This window comes from Oryctolagus cuniculus, chromosome 1 (assembly GCF_051225735.1).
Source record: "Oryctolagus cuniculus isolate XC-2025 breed Fujian yellow rabbit chromosome 1, ASM5122573v1, whole genome shotgun sequence".
Taxonomy (NCBI): Eukaryota; Metazoa; Chordata; class Mammalia; order Lagomorpha; family Leporidae; genus Oryctolagus; species Oryctolagus cuniculus.
Window position 1 is genome coordinate 178,895,001 of NC_142867.1, and position 19,732 is coordinate 178,914,732.

The 19,732-nt window shown below is 39.7% G+C and overlaps 1 protein-coding gene and 1 pseudogene across 6 annotated transcripts in view; both read left to right on the forward strand.

Moving 5' to 3' along the window:
* Positions 1-19,732, forward strand: part of CCDC171 (coiled-coil domain containing 171) — a 394,098-nt gene that overhangs the window by 311,695 nt on the left and 62,671 nt on the right. For all 6 annotated transcript variants that reach the window (XM_089317363.1, XM_089317367.1, XM_070052470.2 and 3 more), the window contains one exon: positions 10,584-10,736. In XM_089317363.1, coding sequence (XP_089173489.1) covers positions 10,584-10,736 — 153 coding nt within the window. The remainder of the gene's footprint in view (positions 1-10,583; positions 10,737-19,732) is intronic.
* Positions 10,918-19,732, forward strand: part of LOC149128774 (ribosome production factor 1-like) — a 63,882-nt pseudogene continuing 55,067 nt past the window's right edge.

Genomic DNA, 19,732 nt, shown 5'->3' on the forward strand with positions numbered 1-19,732 from the left:
CATAAAATGTAGAAATAGGAACTTTAAAAGTTTTTAGGAGAAAGATTAAAAAGTAAAAATAAAAATTATGGATGTGTGGCTGGCGCTGTGGCACAGTGGGTTGAAGCCCTGGCCTGAAGTGCCGGCATCGCATATGGGAACTGGTTTGAGTCCCAACTGCTCCACTTCCAATCCAGCTCTCTGCTATGGCCTGGGAAAGCAACGGAGGATGGCCCAAGTGCTTGGGCCCCTGTACCCATGTAGGAGACCCAGAAGAAGCTTTTGGCCCCTGGCTTCGGATCGGCTCAGCTCCGGCCGTTGCGGCCGTCTAGGGAGTGAACCAGTGGATGAAAGACCTCTCTGTCTGTCTTTACCTCTCTCTGTAACTCTTTTTCAAATAAATAAAAATAAATCTTTAAAGAAAACTATGGAGACAGTAAAAAAGATGACTGATTGTTGGGAGATGGAGGGGAGGGAGAGATGAATCTATACAACGCAGGATTTTTAGAGCAGTGCAACTATCTGTATGATACTGTAATGTTGACTACCTGTCAATATAGATAATTCAAACCCGCAGAATGTAGTGCACATTGTAAGGTAATCATGTGTCCATGTTGTGCATGTAGGTTCCTTTATCGTAACAAATACTGTTCCAGGGAAGAGCAACTTTGAGACTGGAGGAAGCTTTGGGTGTACAGGAGCAGGGAATATATGGGGACTACTGTCCTTGTCTTGTTTGTTTAAGATTTATTTATTTGCTTGAAAGTCAGAGTGAGAGAAAGAGAGAGAGAGATCTTCCATCTGCTGGTTCACTCCCTCAAATGAACACAACGACTAGGCCAAAGCCAAGAGCCTAGAACTCCATCAAGGTCTCCCATGGGGGTGGCAGGGACGCAAGCACTTGCACCATATTCCACTGCTTTCTCAGGCACATTACCAGGCAGCTGGACTGAACGCAGAGCAGCTTGACTTAAACCCGTTCTTATATGGGATGCTGGTATCACGGGCAGCGGCTTAACCTGCTATGCCATAACATCAGCTCCTCCCTGTCCTTTTTTTGCTCAACTTTTCTGTAAAACTAAAACATCTCTAAAAATACTCTATAAAAAAGTAAATGATAAAATCTGAGGTTTTGGCCAGCGCCATGGCTCACTAGGCTAATCCTCCGCCTAGCGGCGCCGGCACACCAGGTTCTAGTCCTGGTCAGGGCGCCGGATTCTGTCCCAGTTGCCCCTCTCCCAGGCCAGCTCTCTGCTGTGGCCAGGGAGTGCAGTGGAGGATGGCCCAAGTGCTTGGGCCCTGCACCCGATGGGAGACCAGGAGAAGCACCTGGCTCCTGCCATCAGATCAGCGCGGTGAGCTGGCCGCGGCGGCCATTGGAGGGTGAACCAATGGCAAAAGGAAGACCTTTCTCCCTGTCTCTCTCTCTCACTGTCCACTCTGCCTGTCAAAAAAAAAAAATATGAAGTTTCACCTCACCCTGGTTAGAGTGGATCACATATGGAAATCTACCAACAACAGATGCTGGAGAGGATGTGGGGAAAAAGGGACACTGACCCACTGTTGGTTGAATGCAAACTGGTAAAGCCGCTATGGAAGTCAGTCTGGAGATTCCTCAGAAACCTGAATATAACCCTACCATACAACTCAGCCATCCCACTCCTTGGAATTTACCCAAAGGAAATTAAATGGGCAAACAAAAAACCTGTCTGCACCTCAATGTTTATTGTAGCTCAATTCACAATAGCTAAGACATGGAATCAAACTAAATGCCCATCAACAGTAGACTGGAAAAAGAAATTATGGGATATGTACTCTATAGAATACTATATAGCAGTCAAAAAAAAAGATATCCGGTCATTTGCAACAAAATGGATGAATCTGGAAAACATCATGCTGAGTGAATTAAGCCAGTCCCAAAGGGACAAATACAATATGTTCTCCCTGATTGGTGACATCTAACTGAGCACCTAAATGGAAACCTGTAGAAGTGAAATGGACACTATGAGAAACAATGGCTTAATCAGCTCTTGTCCTGACTGTCGAGGAACAACTTACTACTTTATTCCTTTTAGTATTTTTTGTTCTACTTAATACTATTGGTTGAACTCTTTATTTAACACACAATTATTCTTAGGAGTTTAAATTTAACTGAAAAATGATCCCTGTTAAATAAAAGAGTGGAAATTTGAGAGGGAGGAGATGTACAGTTTGGCACATGCTCAATTGGACTTAACACTAATGGTAGAGCTAGAAACGTGCCAATTCAATCCCACCAAGGTGGCATGTACCAATGCCATCTCACTAGTCAAAATGATCAGTTTCAGTTCATAATTTATCATAATGATAGGATTAAGAGTCAAAGGGATCACATAAACAAGACTAGTGTCTGCTAATACTAACTGATAGAGTTAAAAAGGAGAGAATGATCCAATGTGGGAAGTGGGATACACAGCAGACTCATAGAATGGCAGATGTCCTAAACAGCACTCTGGCCTCAGAATCAGCCCTTAAGGCATTCAGATCTGGCTGAAGAGCCAATGAGAGTATTTTAGGCATGGAAAGCCAAGACACTCTGGCAAAAAAAAAAAAAAAAAAAAAAAAAAACCAACACCTAAATGAAAGATCTCTGCGAGTGAGATCCCAGTGGAAAGAACGGGGGCCATCAAAGAAGGAGGTACCTTTCTCTTAAGGGAGGAGAGAACTTCCACTTTGACTATGACCTTGTCTAAATAAGATCAGAGTTGGTAGCCAGCGCCGTGGCTCAATAGGCTAATCCTCCACCTTGCGGCGCCGGCACACCGGGTTCTAATCCCGGTTGGGGCGCCGGATTCTGTCCCGGTTGCCCCTCTTCCAGGCCAGCTCTCTGCTATGGCCAGGGAGTGCAGTGGAGGATGGCCCAGGTGCTTGGGCCCTGCACCCCATGGGAGACCAGGAAAAGCACCTGGATCCTGGCTCCTGCCATTGGATCAGCGCGGTGCGCCGGCTGCAGCGGCGGCCATTGGAGGGTGAACCAACGGCAAAGGAAGACCTTTCTCTCTCTGTCTCTCTCTCACTGTCCACTCTGCCTGTCAAAAAAAAAAAAAAAAAAAAAAAAAAAAAAAAAAAAAAGATCAGAGTTGGTGAACTCAAGAGGCTTCCATAGCCTTGGCAGCTCATGACAAGAGCTTTGGGTAATTACTGATGTCATAAATAAGAGTGTCAATTGTTAAATCAACAACAGGAGTCACTGTGCACTGTCGCTCCCCCTCTTCGTGGAGGAACGACACAGGACCCTGCGCTGTTCTTTTGTCTGCTCGGCCCTCCCCGGGTTTGCTGCTGGTTCTTCCCGGGTTGGCTACTATCCCTTCCACCTCCGTGGAAGGGCAGTTCCCCCTGGCCGCATTCCCCACTTCCGCAGGGGAGCAGCACACTGCCGGCCGGCTCTCTCGGGGGCTGCACAGGTGTTCCCCTTAGATGTTCCTGGTGCATGCCGTCTCTCTCCTCCTTTATAGTCCTCCTCCGCCAGTCCTAACTCGGCTGCCCACACGCCGAGTACGCTGCTCTCCTCCAATCAGGAGCAAGTCCTACAGTTTATTGGCTGAACTGGAGGCAGCTGTGTAAAAGCTGTTTTCTTCTCTCCCAGCGCCATATTGTGGGAGAGCAGATGCATAAAATAAGTCTTAATTCCAGTAACTTAATCTAGTCCGAGTTACTCCCAGTTGCTCCCCACAGTGCACTTACTCCCCATGTAGGATCTCTGTCCTTAATGTGTGGTACTATGTGAATTAATGCTATAACTAGTACTCAAACAGTACTTTCTAGTTTGTGTTTCTGTATGGATGTAAACTGTTGAAAGCTTTACTTAGTATATACTATATTAATCTTCTATATATTATAAAGATAATTGAAAATGAATCTTGATGTGAATGGGATGGGAGAGGGAGTGGGAGATGGATGGTTGTGGGTGGGAGGGAGGGTATGGGGGGAAAAAGCCGCTATAATCCAAAAGTTGTACTTTGGAAATTTTTATTTATTAAATAAAAGTTAAAAAAACAAAAAAGAAAACATTTAAAAAATACATTTTTGGAAGTCTTCAATTTTTTTTTCATTTTAACTTTTGAAAGTGTAAATATACCCCAGTGGTTATGCAGAATTAATAGTACTCCCTTATCTATAAGGGAAGAAATAACATTTTTTTTCTCTCCTGTGTGATTGGCAGTGGGGTCTTCACAGTGTGCGTCTTTTAGACATCATTGTCTTGAGGGGGAAGGATTTTGCAATGCAGAGGAGCTAGTTATAGTGGCCTCCTCACTCATGTATTTGCTTCCTTTGTTGTTCAGCAGGAACCTTTAAAACTGTTAGTCACTCTGGTTACATGCATTGATTGATTAAATTACCTTACATAGTTTAGTCTTCACAATAGTTTATAATGAGATAAGAGGTAGCTTTTAAAGTCTTCTATATAAGGTTCGCAGTTTCTTGTGGCAGAGTACTTCAAAGTACTGTTGAACTTGAGTATGAATTATGCAATTTTCTTTTGCAGAAAGAGTTACAAATCTGTAGAATTTATCTTTGATGGCAAGTAGTTATCAGAAGTAGTCTATCTTGAAAATATTATAAAACCTAAACACACTGCTGTGATTTGAATGTCTCTTTCAAAACCCATGTGAAATTCACTTGCCATTGTGATGGTATTAAGAGTTAGGACCTTTGAGAAGTGATTGGGTCTTGAAGGTACCGTCCTAATAAGTGGATTAAGGCCATTATTGTGCAAGTAGATTGGTTACAGTGGGAGTGGGAACAGGATAACAAGATGAGTTTGGCTCGATATCTCTGTCTTGGTACTTTCTTGGCCTTCCACCATGTTATGATGCAGCAAGAAGACCCTCACTGATTGTGACCTGTTGGTATCTAGAAACATGTGCCAAGTAAACCTGTGTTCTATATGAATTGCCCAGGCTGTTGTATTCTGTTACAGTAGCAGAAAAAGACTGAGACACACACTTACTCCGTCACTGCAGAGTAAAGTTGCATTTGCTCAATAAAAAGCCAAAAGTAATCGCGTCACTGAGGATAGTATATTTTATACACAGTCTGTGCTGTGAGACACACTTTCTGTACTGCCCGCTATACCTGTCTGCTTTGTGAAACATCTTTAATAGATGATATACTGAAGTGAAACTCTGCTTCAAAACATTTTAAGTGTTTAACATTCTAAATTCTAGGCAAAATTTAGCTTATTATATCCCTTTGAGTGTTATAAAGAAGTAACATGTGATGTCTATTAACACTGCATTGAATATTATGATTTAGTCTTGAAAAGTATATCAAGGAATGAAGCAAAATAGTTATGACTTTTGTTCCATCCATCACATAACTGTGACATTTCTTCTCAAAAATAACTTTTTTTAAAAAATATAGGTTTGAAAGATTATCATTTATTTATTTTTAGAATATTGTGTATATGACAGTACATGAGATGGGCTTTTTTTTTTTTTTTTTTTTTTGGACAGGCAGAGTGGACAGTGAGAGAGAGAGACAGAGAGAAAGGTCTTCCTTTTGCCGTTGGTTCACCCTCCAATGGCCGCCGCGGCCGGCGCGCTGCGGCCGGCGCACCGCGCTGATCCGATGGCAGGAGCCAGGAGCCAGGTGCTTTTCCTGGTCTCCCATGGGGTGCAGGGCCCAAGCACTTGGGCCATCCTCCACTGCACTCCCTGGCCACAGCAGAGGGCTGGCCTGGAAGAGGGGCAACCGGGACAGAATCCGGCGCCCCGACCGGGACTAGAACCCGGTGTGCCGGCGCCGCTAGGCGGAGGATTAGCCTAGTGAGCCGCGGCGCCGGCCCGAGATGGGCTTTTTTAAATTTAGGAAATAAGGTAACTTAAAATGCTGAAATGTTTTATCCTCAAATGTTAAAGGTCTATTATATTGTGACCTATTATGAAATAATAATCTAGGAGGCTATTACTGATAGAAAGATAATTCTGATTTTTTTCACTCAATAAGCATTTTTGGCCTTTTTCACTTTAATTTTAATTAATTTTTAACAGACAGTATGATTCGTAGATACAAGTCTAAGAACATAATGATTGGGGGCTGGCGCTGTGGTGTAGTGGGTTAAAGCCCTGGCCTGAAGCACCGGCATCCCATATTGGCGCCGGTTCTAGTCCTGGCTGCTTGTCTTCTAATGGGGCTCTCTGCTATGGCCTGGGATAGCAGTAGAAGATGGCCCAAGTGCTTGGGCCCCTGCACCTGCATGGGAGACCTGGAAGGGACTCCTGGCTCCTGGCTTCGGATTGGCTCAGCTCCAGCCGTTGCAGCCATCAGGGGAGTGAACCAGCAGATGGAAAACCTCTCCCTCTGTCTCTACCTCTCTCTGTAACTCTGTCTTTCAAATAAATAAAAATAAATAAATAAAATAAGTAAGGTGTAGAAATAATCATAAAAAAATTAAAAAAGTAATGATCTACCCCTCCTTCCTTCCTCCTTTCTCCCACTCTCCTTTCTTCCACCTTCCTTTCTTTTAGTTTTTGAGATAATGTATTTTAAATTTATATTACAGTAAAAAGGCTTAATACTTCACTGATTAAGAAGTTTAATGAGTAAAAAGCAAGAAGACCCTAGTTTAGTGGGAATACAGACAATGGCTATAAACAATAATTGAATATGTAAATAACCATTTCACTCATATAGGTTTTTTTTTTTTTTTTTTTTTTTGACAGGCAGAGTGGACAGAGAGAGAGACAGAGAGAAAGGTCTTTCTTTTTCCGTTGGTTCACCCCCCAAAGGCCGCTGAGGCCGGCGCACTGCGCTGATCCGAAGCCAGGAGCCAGGTGCTTCTTCCTGGTCTCCCATTCTGGTGCAGGGCCCAAGTACTTGGGCCATCCTCCACTGCCTTCCCGGGCTACAGCAGAGAGCTGGACTGGAAGAGGGGCAACCTGGACAGAATCTGGTGCCCCAACTGGGACTAGAACCCGGGGTGCCAGCGCCGCAGGCGGAGGATTAGTCTATTGAGCCGCGGCACTGGTCCTCATATATAGTTTTTTGGTCAATTAGTCATTCATAATTTCTTTCAATGAAGTACAACCAATGACAATGTAACATCTAAATACTTCCTGTGTGTTATAATAGTTAAGTTCATTTTAGGTCCTTGTATGAGGAAACTTTAAAAAGATCTCAGAAAAATAGAATTAAAAGATAAATTCACTTTGTTGCAATTTTTTTTTTTTTTTTGAAATCCATGCATGGTTTTTCTGTAAGGACTTTTCATTTTTCATGAGGTTTTTGAAGGCCTCTCATGCAACAAAAACACATATTTAAGAACTACCTATCACAGGTTACCACATTAAGATTTTAGTGAAGAATTTAAAAGAAGGACAATAAAATAGAGACTTAGTGGGTTATCATTTTTAGAGGACCTTCTGATATTTTTAGTTGCAATAAAACTGAAAGGTTAAGAGAATTGTTTTGCATTACATATACTTGGGTGGGAATCTGGACCACCATATAATTAATATTGATCCTGGACAAGTTATTTCATCTCTCCTTAGCCCTTGTATTGTTCTCTGAAGAGCTAGGTTAAAAATAGTACTACTCTATATGGTTACTGTAAAAAATAATTGGAAGTAAAGCATGTAATATGATTATGTGGTTCCTGGACTTCAGTAAATACTTAGACCTAATAAACATTACTGTTTTAGTTATCTAAGCCCTACAACTGTTGAAAGTAGGTAAGAAAATTATCCTTCCACTTTTTTAAAGATTTATTTTATTTATTTTAAAGGCACAGTTGGAGAGAGAGAGAGAGAGAGAGAGACCTTCCATCTGCTGGTTTACTCCCCAAATTGCTGCACTGTCCAGGTTTGGGCCAGACTGAAGCCAAGAGCCAGGAAATTAATCTGAGTCTCTCACGTGGATACAGGGCCCCACGGACTTGAGCCATCCTCCACTGCTTTCTCATGCAATTAGCAGGGAGCTGGATCAGAAGCATAGCAGCTGGGGCTCAAACCGCTGTCTGTATGGGATGCTGATGTTGTGGGTGGCTGCTTAACCTGCCACACCTCAGCATTGGCCCTTGGTCTTTCCCGTTTTGTAGAGGTAAGAGAGAGAGGCTCAGAGAGATGATGTGGCACTTTCCTGCAACATAGAGCTGAGTAAGTGGCAGAATGAGAACAAAAAACCAGGACTTGTGGTTTCTGTCAACAATCTCAATGAACAAGAAAAATGAATTTATAAGACTTGAGAGAGACTTGACTTAGGAAGAAACAGATGCGATTTAACAGTTTCTGATTTTTACATCTTTTGAGGCCCAGGAATATATTTTGCATCAGTGTAGCTATAGACGTAACTTGAAGTCACACAAAGTAAGGTAGGTTAGGACATGTCAGGTGCTCCCAAGCGTGAGGTTGTACCATGCTTATTTAATGTTGGATAATCAGATTCATCTTTCTATTCATTATCCTTTTATGCCTATAGCTAGGTTATTGCCTTTTTCCCCAGTTGAACAAAGTTTGGTTAATAATTTATTCATTAGCTTGACTGTTAGGATTCTGTTTTCTCAGATATCTTCATTCTTTTCTACTATATGGCTTGTAGTTTATTCATGTTTTCCAAGATTGCATTCATTAGTTTGTTCTTCAAAACATCGTTAATTCAGTCATCCCTGAAGATGCAGGCTGAGTGTCTGGACTTAAGGAACTCTAGAGTCTAGTGATGCACATGGTAGTGGGCGCTGTGGTGCAGCAGATTGAGCCACAGGCTGGGACACCTGCACCCCATAGCAGAGTGCGTTGTTTGAGTACTGGCTACTCTGCTGCAAATCTAGCTTCCTGCAGGTGCACCTGGGAACCAGCAGATATTGGCCCAAATACGTAAGTTCTGCCATCCACGTGGGAGATCCAGATAGATTCCTGGCTCTACCTGGTCCAGCCCTTCCTGTTGTTGGCAGGATTTGAGGATTTGAAGAGAGAACCAGTGCTTGGAAGATCTCTCTTTTTTTCTCTCTCTCCTTCCCTCCCTTTCTCTCTCTCTCTCCCCTCTCTCTCTCTCTCTCTCTCCCCACCCCCAGTCCTTTTTCCCTTTCAAATAAATAAAGATGTATAAAAATTTTAAAAAGTAGGTGAACATGGAAGTTAATAAGTTTCTATTAAAGCAATAAATGCAATAGTAGAAGCAGACATGGGGGACCCACAGGAGACATTTATCATTGACTTTTATGGTGTTTGAGCTGAATTTTTGAGGGTGAAAAGAAATTTCTGAGACAGAAATTCTTAATCTTACCTCTTAGTAGCTCAGTTATGTTTCTCAAATACTGTGTACAATATTTCTTATTTTTCACTAAATTATACAGGCATTCAGAATTGTTCAAATGTCTAGTTTCTCAAGTTTTTCCAATTCAGACCTTCATATTGAATGCAGTTGGCAAATTCTCAAACTCTACCATTGTACACAATTGTCACTGTGGTAAAAGTTTTTTCTTGGAAAAATATAAAAATTATTTTTGAAAGTATCTTTGAAATGTTTGATTTTGTTTGGCCATATTTGCAAGCATTTTTTTTTTTTTTAAAGAGTTATTCATTTAAAAGGTAGAGTGACACAAGAGAGGTCTTCCATCTGCTGGTTCACTCCCTAAATGGTCTAAACAACTAATGCTGGACAAGGACAAAGGCAGGAGCCCAGAATTCCATCCGGATCTCCCACTTAGGTGGCAGGGGCCTAAGTACTTAGGCCATCTTCCTCTGCTTTCTCGGATGATGTGTTACCAGGGAGCTGGATTGGAAGCAGGGGAGCCAGGACTCGAATTGGTGCTCTGGTATGGGATGCTGGCATCACAAGTGGAGGCTGACCTCAGTGTGCCCCAATGCTGGCCCCTGTTTAAAGTATTTTGATAGACTTTTTTTTTAAAGTCCTAGTAAGAACATTAGGCTTTAAAATCACTACAGGTTGCTTTAGAAGTTATATAAAGTCATATAAAAAGTAATTAAATGATAATGTAGAGATCCAACAATCCTCTAATACCATTTATGTGAGAAAATAAGTTACCAGCACTTGCCTATATTATTAATTTTATTTAGCTTACTGTAATATGAGGGTATTCTTATGTTATATGAATGAACATAATAATGTTTTTCTTACAATATAGGAATAATTATTTTTAAAAAGTCACAAGATTGTTTTAGCTCCTTTTTTCAGAACATTTGTTTTTTTAGGTAGATTGAAAATATCACTAACTCAGCTCATTTAAAAAAATCTTGCTTGTATATCTATTTGTGTGTCCCTGTTAAGACTGAAATTTAGGTCAAATTACAACTTGAATTTAACTTTACTACAGAAAATAAGTGTGCCATATTTAAAAACTGCAGTCTAAATTTTAAGCACAATAGATCAAAGTACATCTTATTTAAATAAACATTCTGGAATGAAGTCTCAATTATTTTCTCCAAAACTTTCTTAAAAAAGTCACTGTTCTCAATATAAAATATGAGCTTTAGGTTTATTATTTTCAAGAAAGATGAAGAGTTGTTTATTTTAAAAGTTTAATGATTTTGCTTTCAAATTATGGAAACTCTCCTTTGGGGACAGCTTTATTTGAATTGTATGTGACATTATTTTTATTTCTTAAGGCTATGATTAAAAGTTTCATGGATGTCTACCAGCTTGCAAGTGCTAGAATCGCTACACTAGAGAAGGAAATGACCTCTCATCGAAGTCACATTGCAACCTTGAAATCAGAGCTTCACACAGCTTGTTTACGTGAAAATGAAAGTTTACAATCAGTAAGTCCTGTCTAACAACATTTTTCTCTGGATCTTGGATCACATTTACATTTATGTTTCTACTGCTCATAAGATCATTAGCCAATATGTATAATCTAGGGTAAATGATCAATCAAGCAACATAAAATTAGTGTAGAGAGAAATTTGAAGGAAGAAAAGCAATTAATTTTTCCATTGTATCATGTGTGAAGATATGCATATTTGTATCAATGGAAAACACTACATCAAGATTCCTTTGTGTTTGGCAGTGCAGCTGACAGTAGGATTTGGCAGTATGCATAGTTAAAGCTTGTGACTGTCTGAAGATTCAGTGTGTCCCATTAAGACAGAATTTTATTAATTATGCGTATAACCAAAATGGTAATTAGAACATGTGATTATTCTCTGTAGAAAACTAGACTTATCCATTATACATGCCTAGCTAAAGATGCATGTTGTGATTCATCTATATGATTAAAATTCAGTTTCAGCAGTCATTTTATGTCTTAAAATTTTAGCCCATGATGAAATTTCAGCTCATTTAAAACTGAAAAAATAAATTCTCCACTTGAAATATGTGTTTGGGGAGTTTTAAAAAATGAATATATTTGTGACATAAAATGAACTTTTTTCTCAAATGGCAGTTATGTCAACAGTTATATTCAGAGAAGGTTAACCATTTCCCTTTTCTGGTCTGACTATAATGGGTCATTGTGACTTGTAAGGAAAAACAGTATCATTTTGCCTTTTAGCTGCTGCCCCTTTCCAAATGCTAACAGAAAAGGAATTAGCATGAAAGCAAATAGACGCAGGGCTGTGGTTTGGCTCTTTACCTCCTTCAGGTGGCAGCACAAGTGTCAGCACCCCAATTTTCAGCACCCCATTGAACCTTTGCCAGCTGTGGCCCTGCCCCCTCACACACTTCCCTCTCTTTCTCCCTGTGGCCTTATATTATCTATCTTCCTCCCACCTTTCTTGCTTTGTTTCTGAACTATGGTATTTGTCATCAACACGGTGTATTTTATTTATTTGTTTATGGTCCATTTGCTCCCTACCCTCTGTAGAACTAAGTTCATAAAGACAAACAATTTTGAGTGTTTTCTTTGTCTGCTGTGAAGGTGCTCTAGTGTCAAGAGCAGTTTGGTTCACAGTAGGTGATCAACAAATATTTATTGAATGAAAAATACTGGTCGTGTGTCTAGTAAATATAAAAAGCCACTTTTTTGCAACTTGAGATGTGAGTTCAATTTTTAAATGACTGTAAATTTCTTAATGAGAGATTAGTAAATTTGACCACTATCAAAATAAATTAAAATGAAGAAGAAACTCTTTTTCTAAAAAATATTTTCAATGTTTATAGCATTTGTTCTAGCCTTTCTCCAAAATATATCCACATTTGTTCCTGCCAGCTCTCTGATACAATTGGTTAATATTGCAGTGTAGTATATAGGTTAGCTTTTGTGGGTTATATGTTTGTATATTGCTTGTTATTGTTATTCACAAAAAAGAAGTACTTGTATTTTTAAAGACCAAAATTGGTATATTAAGATAATCGAAAATGAATCTTGATGTGAATGGAAGGGGAGAGGGAGTGGGAAAGGGGAGGGTAGTGGGTGGGAGGGACGGTATGTGGGGGAAGCCATTGTAATCCATAAGTCGTACTTTGGAAATTTATATTCATTAAATAAAAGTTAAAAAAAAAATAAAGGTGGGAAGTGAAAAAGAGAAAAAAAAAAAAAAGACCAAAATTGATCAAGCTTTCCATCAGAGGACATCTGCAGGATATACCCATTATCAAAGAACAACTGTAAGGTACGGTTCACCGTGGCAGTGATTCTCAAGAGTAGACACATGTAATGTGAAAAATTCCCCTAGGAGATTCTGATGTACCCTCCTAGGAGAATGCTGCTCAACTCCAAGTCTCTGCAGGATGTGTGCTTTCCTGTCTCGTCCCTGACTTGAGGATCACTGCTTTCAAAACAGTAATAAATTTGTATAAAAATTTGTATTTTTCAAGACACTTGTAAATGCATTTTCTGACTTGAACTTCTTAAGAACTCTGAGGGAGGCAGAAGAGCAGATCTTAGTCTTTGTGTGTCATAGATAGGAGGCAGTGTTGTTTGGTGGATAAGAGCGTGGAGCCTTGGAGCAGTACCGGTAAGGGATACTGTCAAGGGTAAATATCAGAAAACCTGACCAAAAGCAGGCTTTTCAAAAGCAGAAGATTGTTTTTCTCACTTAGCAAGAAGTCTAGAAGTAGGCGGCTACTGTCGTTAGTTTCGCAGCTAAACTGTTCTGTAATTTCTCTGTCCTTTCCTCTTGGTCATCAGATAGCACCCAGCTTTAGGATTTGCAGTCACATTCATACTGAAAGAATTGGATATATATGTATTGGCAGACTTTTTTTTTTAAAGATTTATTTATTTATTTGAAAGAGTTACACAGAGAGAGGAGAGGCAGAGAGAGAGGGAAAGGTCTTCCATCTGCAACATCTGGAGCTGAGCCACTTCCTCTGGGTCTTCCCACACGGGTGCAGGAGCACAAGGAGTTGGGCCATCTTCTACTGCTATCCCAGGCCTTAGCAGAGAGCTGGATGGGAAATGAAGCAGCCAGGACTTGAACCGGTGCCCATATGGGATGCCAGCGCTTCAGGCCGGGGCTCTACCTTCTATACCACAGCACAAGGCCCTTGGCAGACTTCTTTAAAAAAAAAAAAAAGGATGTTTTCATCTGTTTGAATATTTATGTATTTTAAAGAAAACAAGAGCCATCCAGCGAAGCTCCAGACAGCATTCTGCTTGTGTTCCTTTACTTGGAAAAGGATCATGTGGCCACTGGTAGCTGTAACGAGTCAAAGGTTGAGGGAGTTAAAAATGAGTGAAAATTGTGTGTGTCACCAAAGTCAGATAGGTTTGGGTTCAAATTCCAGTTTTGTTGATTGCTAACCATATGACTTGGATCTCAGGATTTTTGTCTTTAAACTGAGGATAAGGTACCACTACCTGCTAAAGATGTGTTAAAGTGCTTTGGACTTTTCGTTGCACTTTGTGAGTACTCAAAAATAAATAAAAGCTCTTATTTTTATCAACATTACATTGATGGAAAGTAACTGAATTACAGAATAGGGAAAGATTATTTATCAGCCTACTCCTTCAGCTGCAAACTTCATCATCTTGTTCTGCTTTCTACTGTAGCTTTGAGCACGTAACTCCTCCTCCATGGTCACTACCGGTACATTCCAGCATCTGAGCTCTCTGCTCTTGCTGCAGCCTTTCTCTGCTTCCTTTGACATACTGTTGCCCATACTTCCTACTTCTATATACGCCCATTCCACGTACCCCTGAGTCCTACTGCCATCTGACTTTTGAGTCTTTCTGATGAATCTACTTTTCTCCAAGGTCACTAGTAATTTTCTGCTTGCTCTGTCCTTTAGTTCCTTCTCATCCTTTTCAACATTTTTTTTAACTACTCCTTTTTTTAAACATTCATCTCCTTAGTTTAATTAGTTGCATACTTTTCCTTTTTTTTTTACTCCCTTGCCTCTTGTGCTCTTCCTGTTTAGTATTATTTTTTGTTAATTTTTTCTTAACTCATTAATTCAGAATTATTGAGCATCTAATTCTGTGGTAGTCTCAGTTTTGTTCTTGAAGATATAATTTGAACCAAAGCAGACAATCCTTTTTCTAGTGAACTTAAAATAAAAAGTGGAATTAATCATTTTTCTTTTTGTTTTAAAGATTTATTTATTGTGAAAGAGAGAAGATACACACATGCATACAAACAGAGAGAGAGAGATCTTGTATCAGCTGGTGTACTCCCCACATGGCTGCAATGGCTAGCACTAGGCCAGGCAAATCCAGGAGCTTAGAGCTTCATCCGCTTCTCCCTTGTGGGTGGAGGGGTCCATCTCTGCTATTTTCCCAAGTGCGTTATCAGAGAGCTGCATTGGAAGTAGGCAGCTGGGACTTGATCCGGCACCCATATGGCATGCTGGTGTTGCAGGTGTCAGGTTTACCTGCTACACCACAGAACTGGCCCCCACAGTAACTATTTTTCATGTAATCACACAAATTAACATGTAGTTGCTAACCAACACCAGCTTTATCCCTCTTCAGGTGCCCTTTTTATTTTTTGATCGGCTTACAATAATAAAGCCAGAGTTCATCTAAGATTTCTCATCAGTTGTACACTTGTCAGTACTTTAACTTCTCCAGTGTGCTGGTCTTTGACCCATTAACTTATGGTGCTCTAGAGCTTTTATCTTGAGTTGTAATGACGAGAAAGGGCTTTGAGTAAAGAGCTTTTGAGTCCATACAGCCCAGTAGAGAACAGCGCAGCAGTCAGAACCAATTACTTTTGGATGTTTGGAGGGAGGCTGGCACACCCACAGCTGTGGGGAAACTTGATCTTTCAAGTCTATGAAATATAGAATGCTAAACTCAAGTAGTTTGCTATAGGCTATGGTACTTCAAACTACAATATTGATCTGTCTCATTTCCACTATATGTTTCAGTAGTATGTTTTTAATTCTGTAGGACTTTACTTATGAAAAATAAAAAAATTACAAGTCAGAGAAGCATTCCACTTGATATCTGGCAACATTGTGCAGATTGTGTCAGATTTGGTTGTTGTCAAGTGCTTTTATGCTGTTATGTGTAATAAAGGTGAAAGGTTTATATATTTTGGTTAAGATGAAAATTTTTAACAATTGGAATTCTCTTTCTCTTAATTTGCCCAATCATATTTTGTCACACTCATTTTCATTACATTTTCTTGAGAGAAGAAGGATTATTATTTGGATAGAGACACTGATATGGAATTTAATGAAGTAACCTCCAGGTAAGTTGCCTTCGTAAACTTTCAAATACTTTATTTCAATATTGTGGATGTTTTGAGCCCTTCAAGAATTAAAAACAAGCAAAACCCAGCCATGATTCAGTTAGTTGAGAGGGTGTGAACAATGTAGTTCCTGTGGTGAAAAGTGTGGCTTCTGAGTGCAGGTCCCTCGTTCTAAATTATAACCCAGTCAGATTAGAATCCAAGCCGTCTGCTTCGCTTCTCGAGCTGTCCTATGAGACTGCAGTGTGGAATGAGGTGAGTCTCTACCATCCTGGCACTTCAGATACAGCAGAGAACACAACATTCTACAAATACTTAACCACTGGGACTTAGGCCCAAGGTGAGGAAGGACCCACTTGAGGAATTAAAATCGTAGTTGAAAAATGAAGTTAAAGAAGGAATTGATAAGGGAAAATATGGATGCACCTAAAATTGAAGTCAGGCTGGAGCAGAGCAGTTCAGGTAAAGGACTAGGTGAGACGTGACACTGGAGGGGCCGTTTATGCGCATCCATTTTCATCATGGATGATATCTGGATTGTTACTTTGGGGAAATGATATTGTAAATTTTATGCTTGTATAAATACAGCTTTATATTGCTTGCTAGATATATATACTTGGGTTTTCTGCAAACAATTCAAATTCACTGAGGTCCCTATTCAACTCTTCCATGCCCTCTCTTATTTAAAAGTTCTCATTTGCTGCCTTATTTCTCACCTAACTGGCGACCTTGCAGCCCAAGGTGGAGCCCATAACGTTTTGTTCCCTCTCCATCACCAGTGTTTAATCAGTTGCTAAGTCTAACTATTCCAGCCACCCCAGATCTCTGAGATCCATCCTCTCCTTTCTACCCTGTGGTCATGTGACTGTTTCTCTTGGCAATTGGAATGACCTTCCAGTAAGTTTCCCCGGATCTAGTCCTTTCTCCTTCCATCCTGTCTGCCACAATAGTGCCAGAATTCTCTTTCAAGAACACCTATGGTCAGATTTTAGCTTTATTCAAAGCATATTTTAGCTTTAAGTTTTCCTCACAATGAAGTACAAGTTCTTTGTTATTAACATTCAAGCATATTCTAACTCCATCTGATTTTCAGTTGGTGGAAGTAAGAGTTTCCTGTGTTAGGTTCATTTATTGCTGTATTCGTCTGTCTGGGCACTGTATACCAGTTGGATTTACATACTCAAGTCATTGTATTTTGTAACTATAACTTGAATCTTTGAGGTGATGTCTTAACTCAATTCATACTCTATTATAATGATATTACTTTAACAAATATTGGTTAATTTGAATTGAAATTCATAGGAAGAGCACTGCTTCTTTAATATTTGTTTAATACATACTTGTTATTGAACATATATTATGCACAGATCATAGTTCCCCTCCAGGTTTTCCCCTACCAAATATTCTCAAATTAATTACCTTCAAATGATGTTTTATATTCTCTGGTGAGCACTTTTAGTGAAAAAAAAAAAGAATAATTAACATATTATTAAAACTGTGGAAACATTTTATTTTGAAAGAAGTTATTGATTTGAAAAGCAGAGAGAGAGAAACCAAGAAAGAGAATGCACCATTTACTTGCTCATTCCCCAGATGCTGCAGTTGGTGTGACTGGGCTGAGCTAGGCCAAAGTTGGTCAAAGGGAACTGAATCCAGGTTTCCCATGGGAGTGGCAAGAAGCCGATTGCTTGACTCATCATTGCTGCCTCTAAGGCTCTGCATTAGTGGGAAGCTGGAGTCAAGAGCCAGAGCCAGGAATTGAACTTAGGCACTTTAATGTAGGATACAGGTGTTTTAACTTGGTATCTAATCACTAAGGTAAACTCCCACTATGTTAAAATTTTAACAAAATAATTTCAATTAGTATAAATTGGACATTTCTTTTTTTCCTCATTGCTCTACCTAAAAATAAAACAAGTAAACTCTGTCTCTCCATAATGCTGCCTTTCAAATAAAATATTTTTTTTTTTGAACAGGTAGAGTTAGACAGTGAGAGAAGGAGAGACAAAGAGAAAGGTCTTCCTTCCGTTGGTTCACCCCTCAAATGTCCGCTACAGCCAACACTGCGTCAATCCGAAGCCAGGAGCCAGGTGCCTCCTCCTGGTCTCCCTTGCTGGTGCAGGGCCCAAGCACTTGGGCCATCTTCCACTGCCTTCCTTGGCCACAGCAGAGAGCTGGACTGGAAGAGGAGCAACTGGGTCAGAATCCGGCACCCCGACTGGGACTAGAACCTGGAGTGCCACCACCGCAGGTGGAGGATTAGCCTAGTGAGCCGCGGTGCCGGCCATAAAATAAATAAATCTTTAAAAACAAAATCAGTAGTCATTAAGGAAATGCAAATCAAAGCTAAGTAGAGCTTCACACACACTAGGATGGCCATAATTTAAACAAATAAAAAAGGAAAAATGATAAAGGTTGCAAGAATGTGGAGAAATTGGAACCTCATTTACATTGCTGCTAGGAATGTAAAATGATGCAGCCACAGTGGAAAATGGCTTGAGGATTCCTCAGTAAATTAAATTCAGAGTTACCATATTGCCCAACAATTCCACTACTAGGTATAGACTCAAAACAATTGAAAGCAAGTATTTAAATACTTGTACCTAAATATTTGTAGCAGCACTATTCACGATGGTCAAAATGTAGAAACAACCCAGATGTTCTTCAGTGGATAAGTGGATAAATAAATATGCTATATCCAAACAATGGAATATTATTCAACCACAAAAAAGAATGAAATGGTGATACATATAGCAACATGGATGTCCCTTGAAAATATGCTGGATGAAAGAAGCCAGACCCAAAAGGCCACGTTTGCGTGATTCCATTTATATGGATTTTCCAGGATAGGTAAATCCATAGTGATTGAAAGCAAATGGATGGTTGACAAGAGGCTAGGGGAGGAGACAGTGGAGAATGACTGCTTAATCGGTATGGGTTTTCCTTTAGGGGTGATGAACTAGATGGTGATGATGGTTGCACAACATTGCAAATGTAGTTGATGCCTCTGAATTATACACTTTAAAATGATACATTTTATGTTGTGTGTATTTTATCATGTTAAATATTTCTTTGAGTTCTAAGGTGACATGGGATTGTTGTTTACATAGGACACAAAACTGGAAGTATGGGTGGAAAGAGTGCGAGGAAATGTGGGTTCTAGAGCAAGCTGTGTTGCCTACTCATCGTAGAGCTTTGGGAAATAATTTGCACAGTTCCTTGTGTCTTGATTTTCTTGACCGTAAATTAATGAGTTTCAACTGCATGAAATCTGAATTCCCTCTCAGCTTTAAAATTCTTTGATTGAGGTTCCAAATACTGATTCTGGATACTGGATTTTATGTTTTGTCTTGTTTCTGCTTCAATTTTCAACAATAAAATGAGTATGTATTTTTAAATTTGCTTATATTCAACAGCAATAACCCATTTCCAAATGTATTCCAGTTACATATGTCTCACAATGTAACTTGTAACTAGGTAGTCAAAAAGTCCCCAAAGTAATCTGAAAATGTATTAGGATATTTGTAAGGAGTATTTCCTTTTTTATATTTGAAGGTTTTTTTGATATTTAATATGTTAGGAATGTGAACTTTTAACTCGTGAAACTATTGTAACATATTTGAAAATTATAGTAATTTGATTAAAATGTTGCCTATAAGGCAAAGTTTTAGTTAATAGAATCCATATGTAATTAAAATGCAGAACTAAATGTAATCAGACTCCAGTGACTAGTGCCTTCATATTGATAGTTTTACAATGGCCTCTGGGGTTGAAAGTTTAAATGTTACAGAATGTAATAACACTGCAGAAAACAACTGAAGCTGGCAGTTCAGCTGTTCTAAAATCATCAACACCCCTCTTGATAAAATGTGCCGATCACATCCTAGATTCTCATTGTTTGAGGGATACCTTCTGCTGGCAGGTGGTAGCGGCACGTGACTCTGTGCTCCGCAGCATTGTTCCATAAACAGACTGAAGTGAAGGTCCCTGCTGCGAGCCAAACCATCGTCTTCTTTTTTTAATAACAGAATTGCTTCATTTGGGTGAATTCATTCAATCATATGAAAGTTATAGACACAACACTATGCGCGAAGCCACAAAAGAAGTTAAAAAATTTTCCCGAACTTAAAAAAAATTATTTTTTCTGGACAGTTTTAAAGAGTCGACATCCTGTGTTA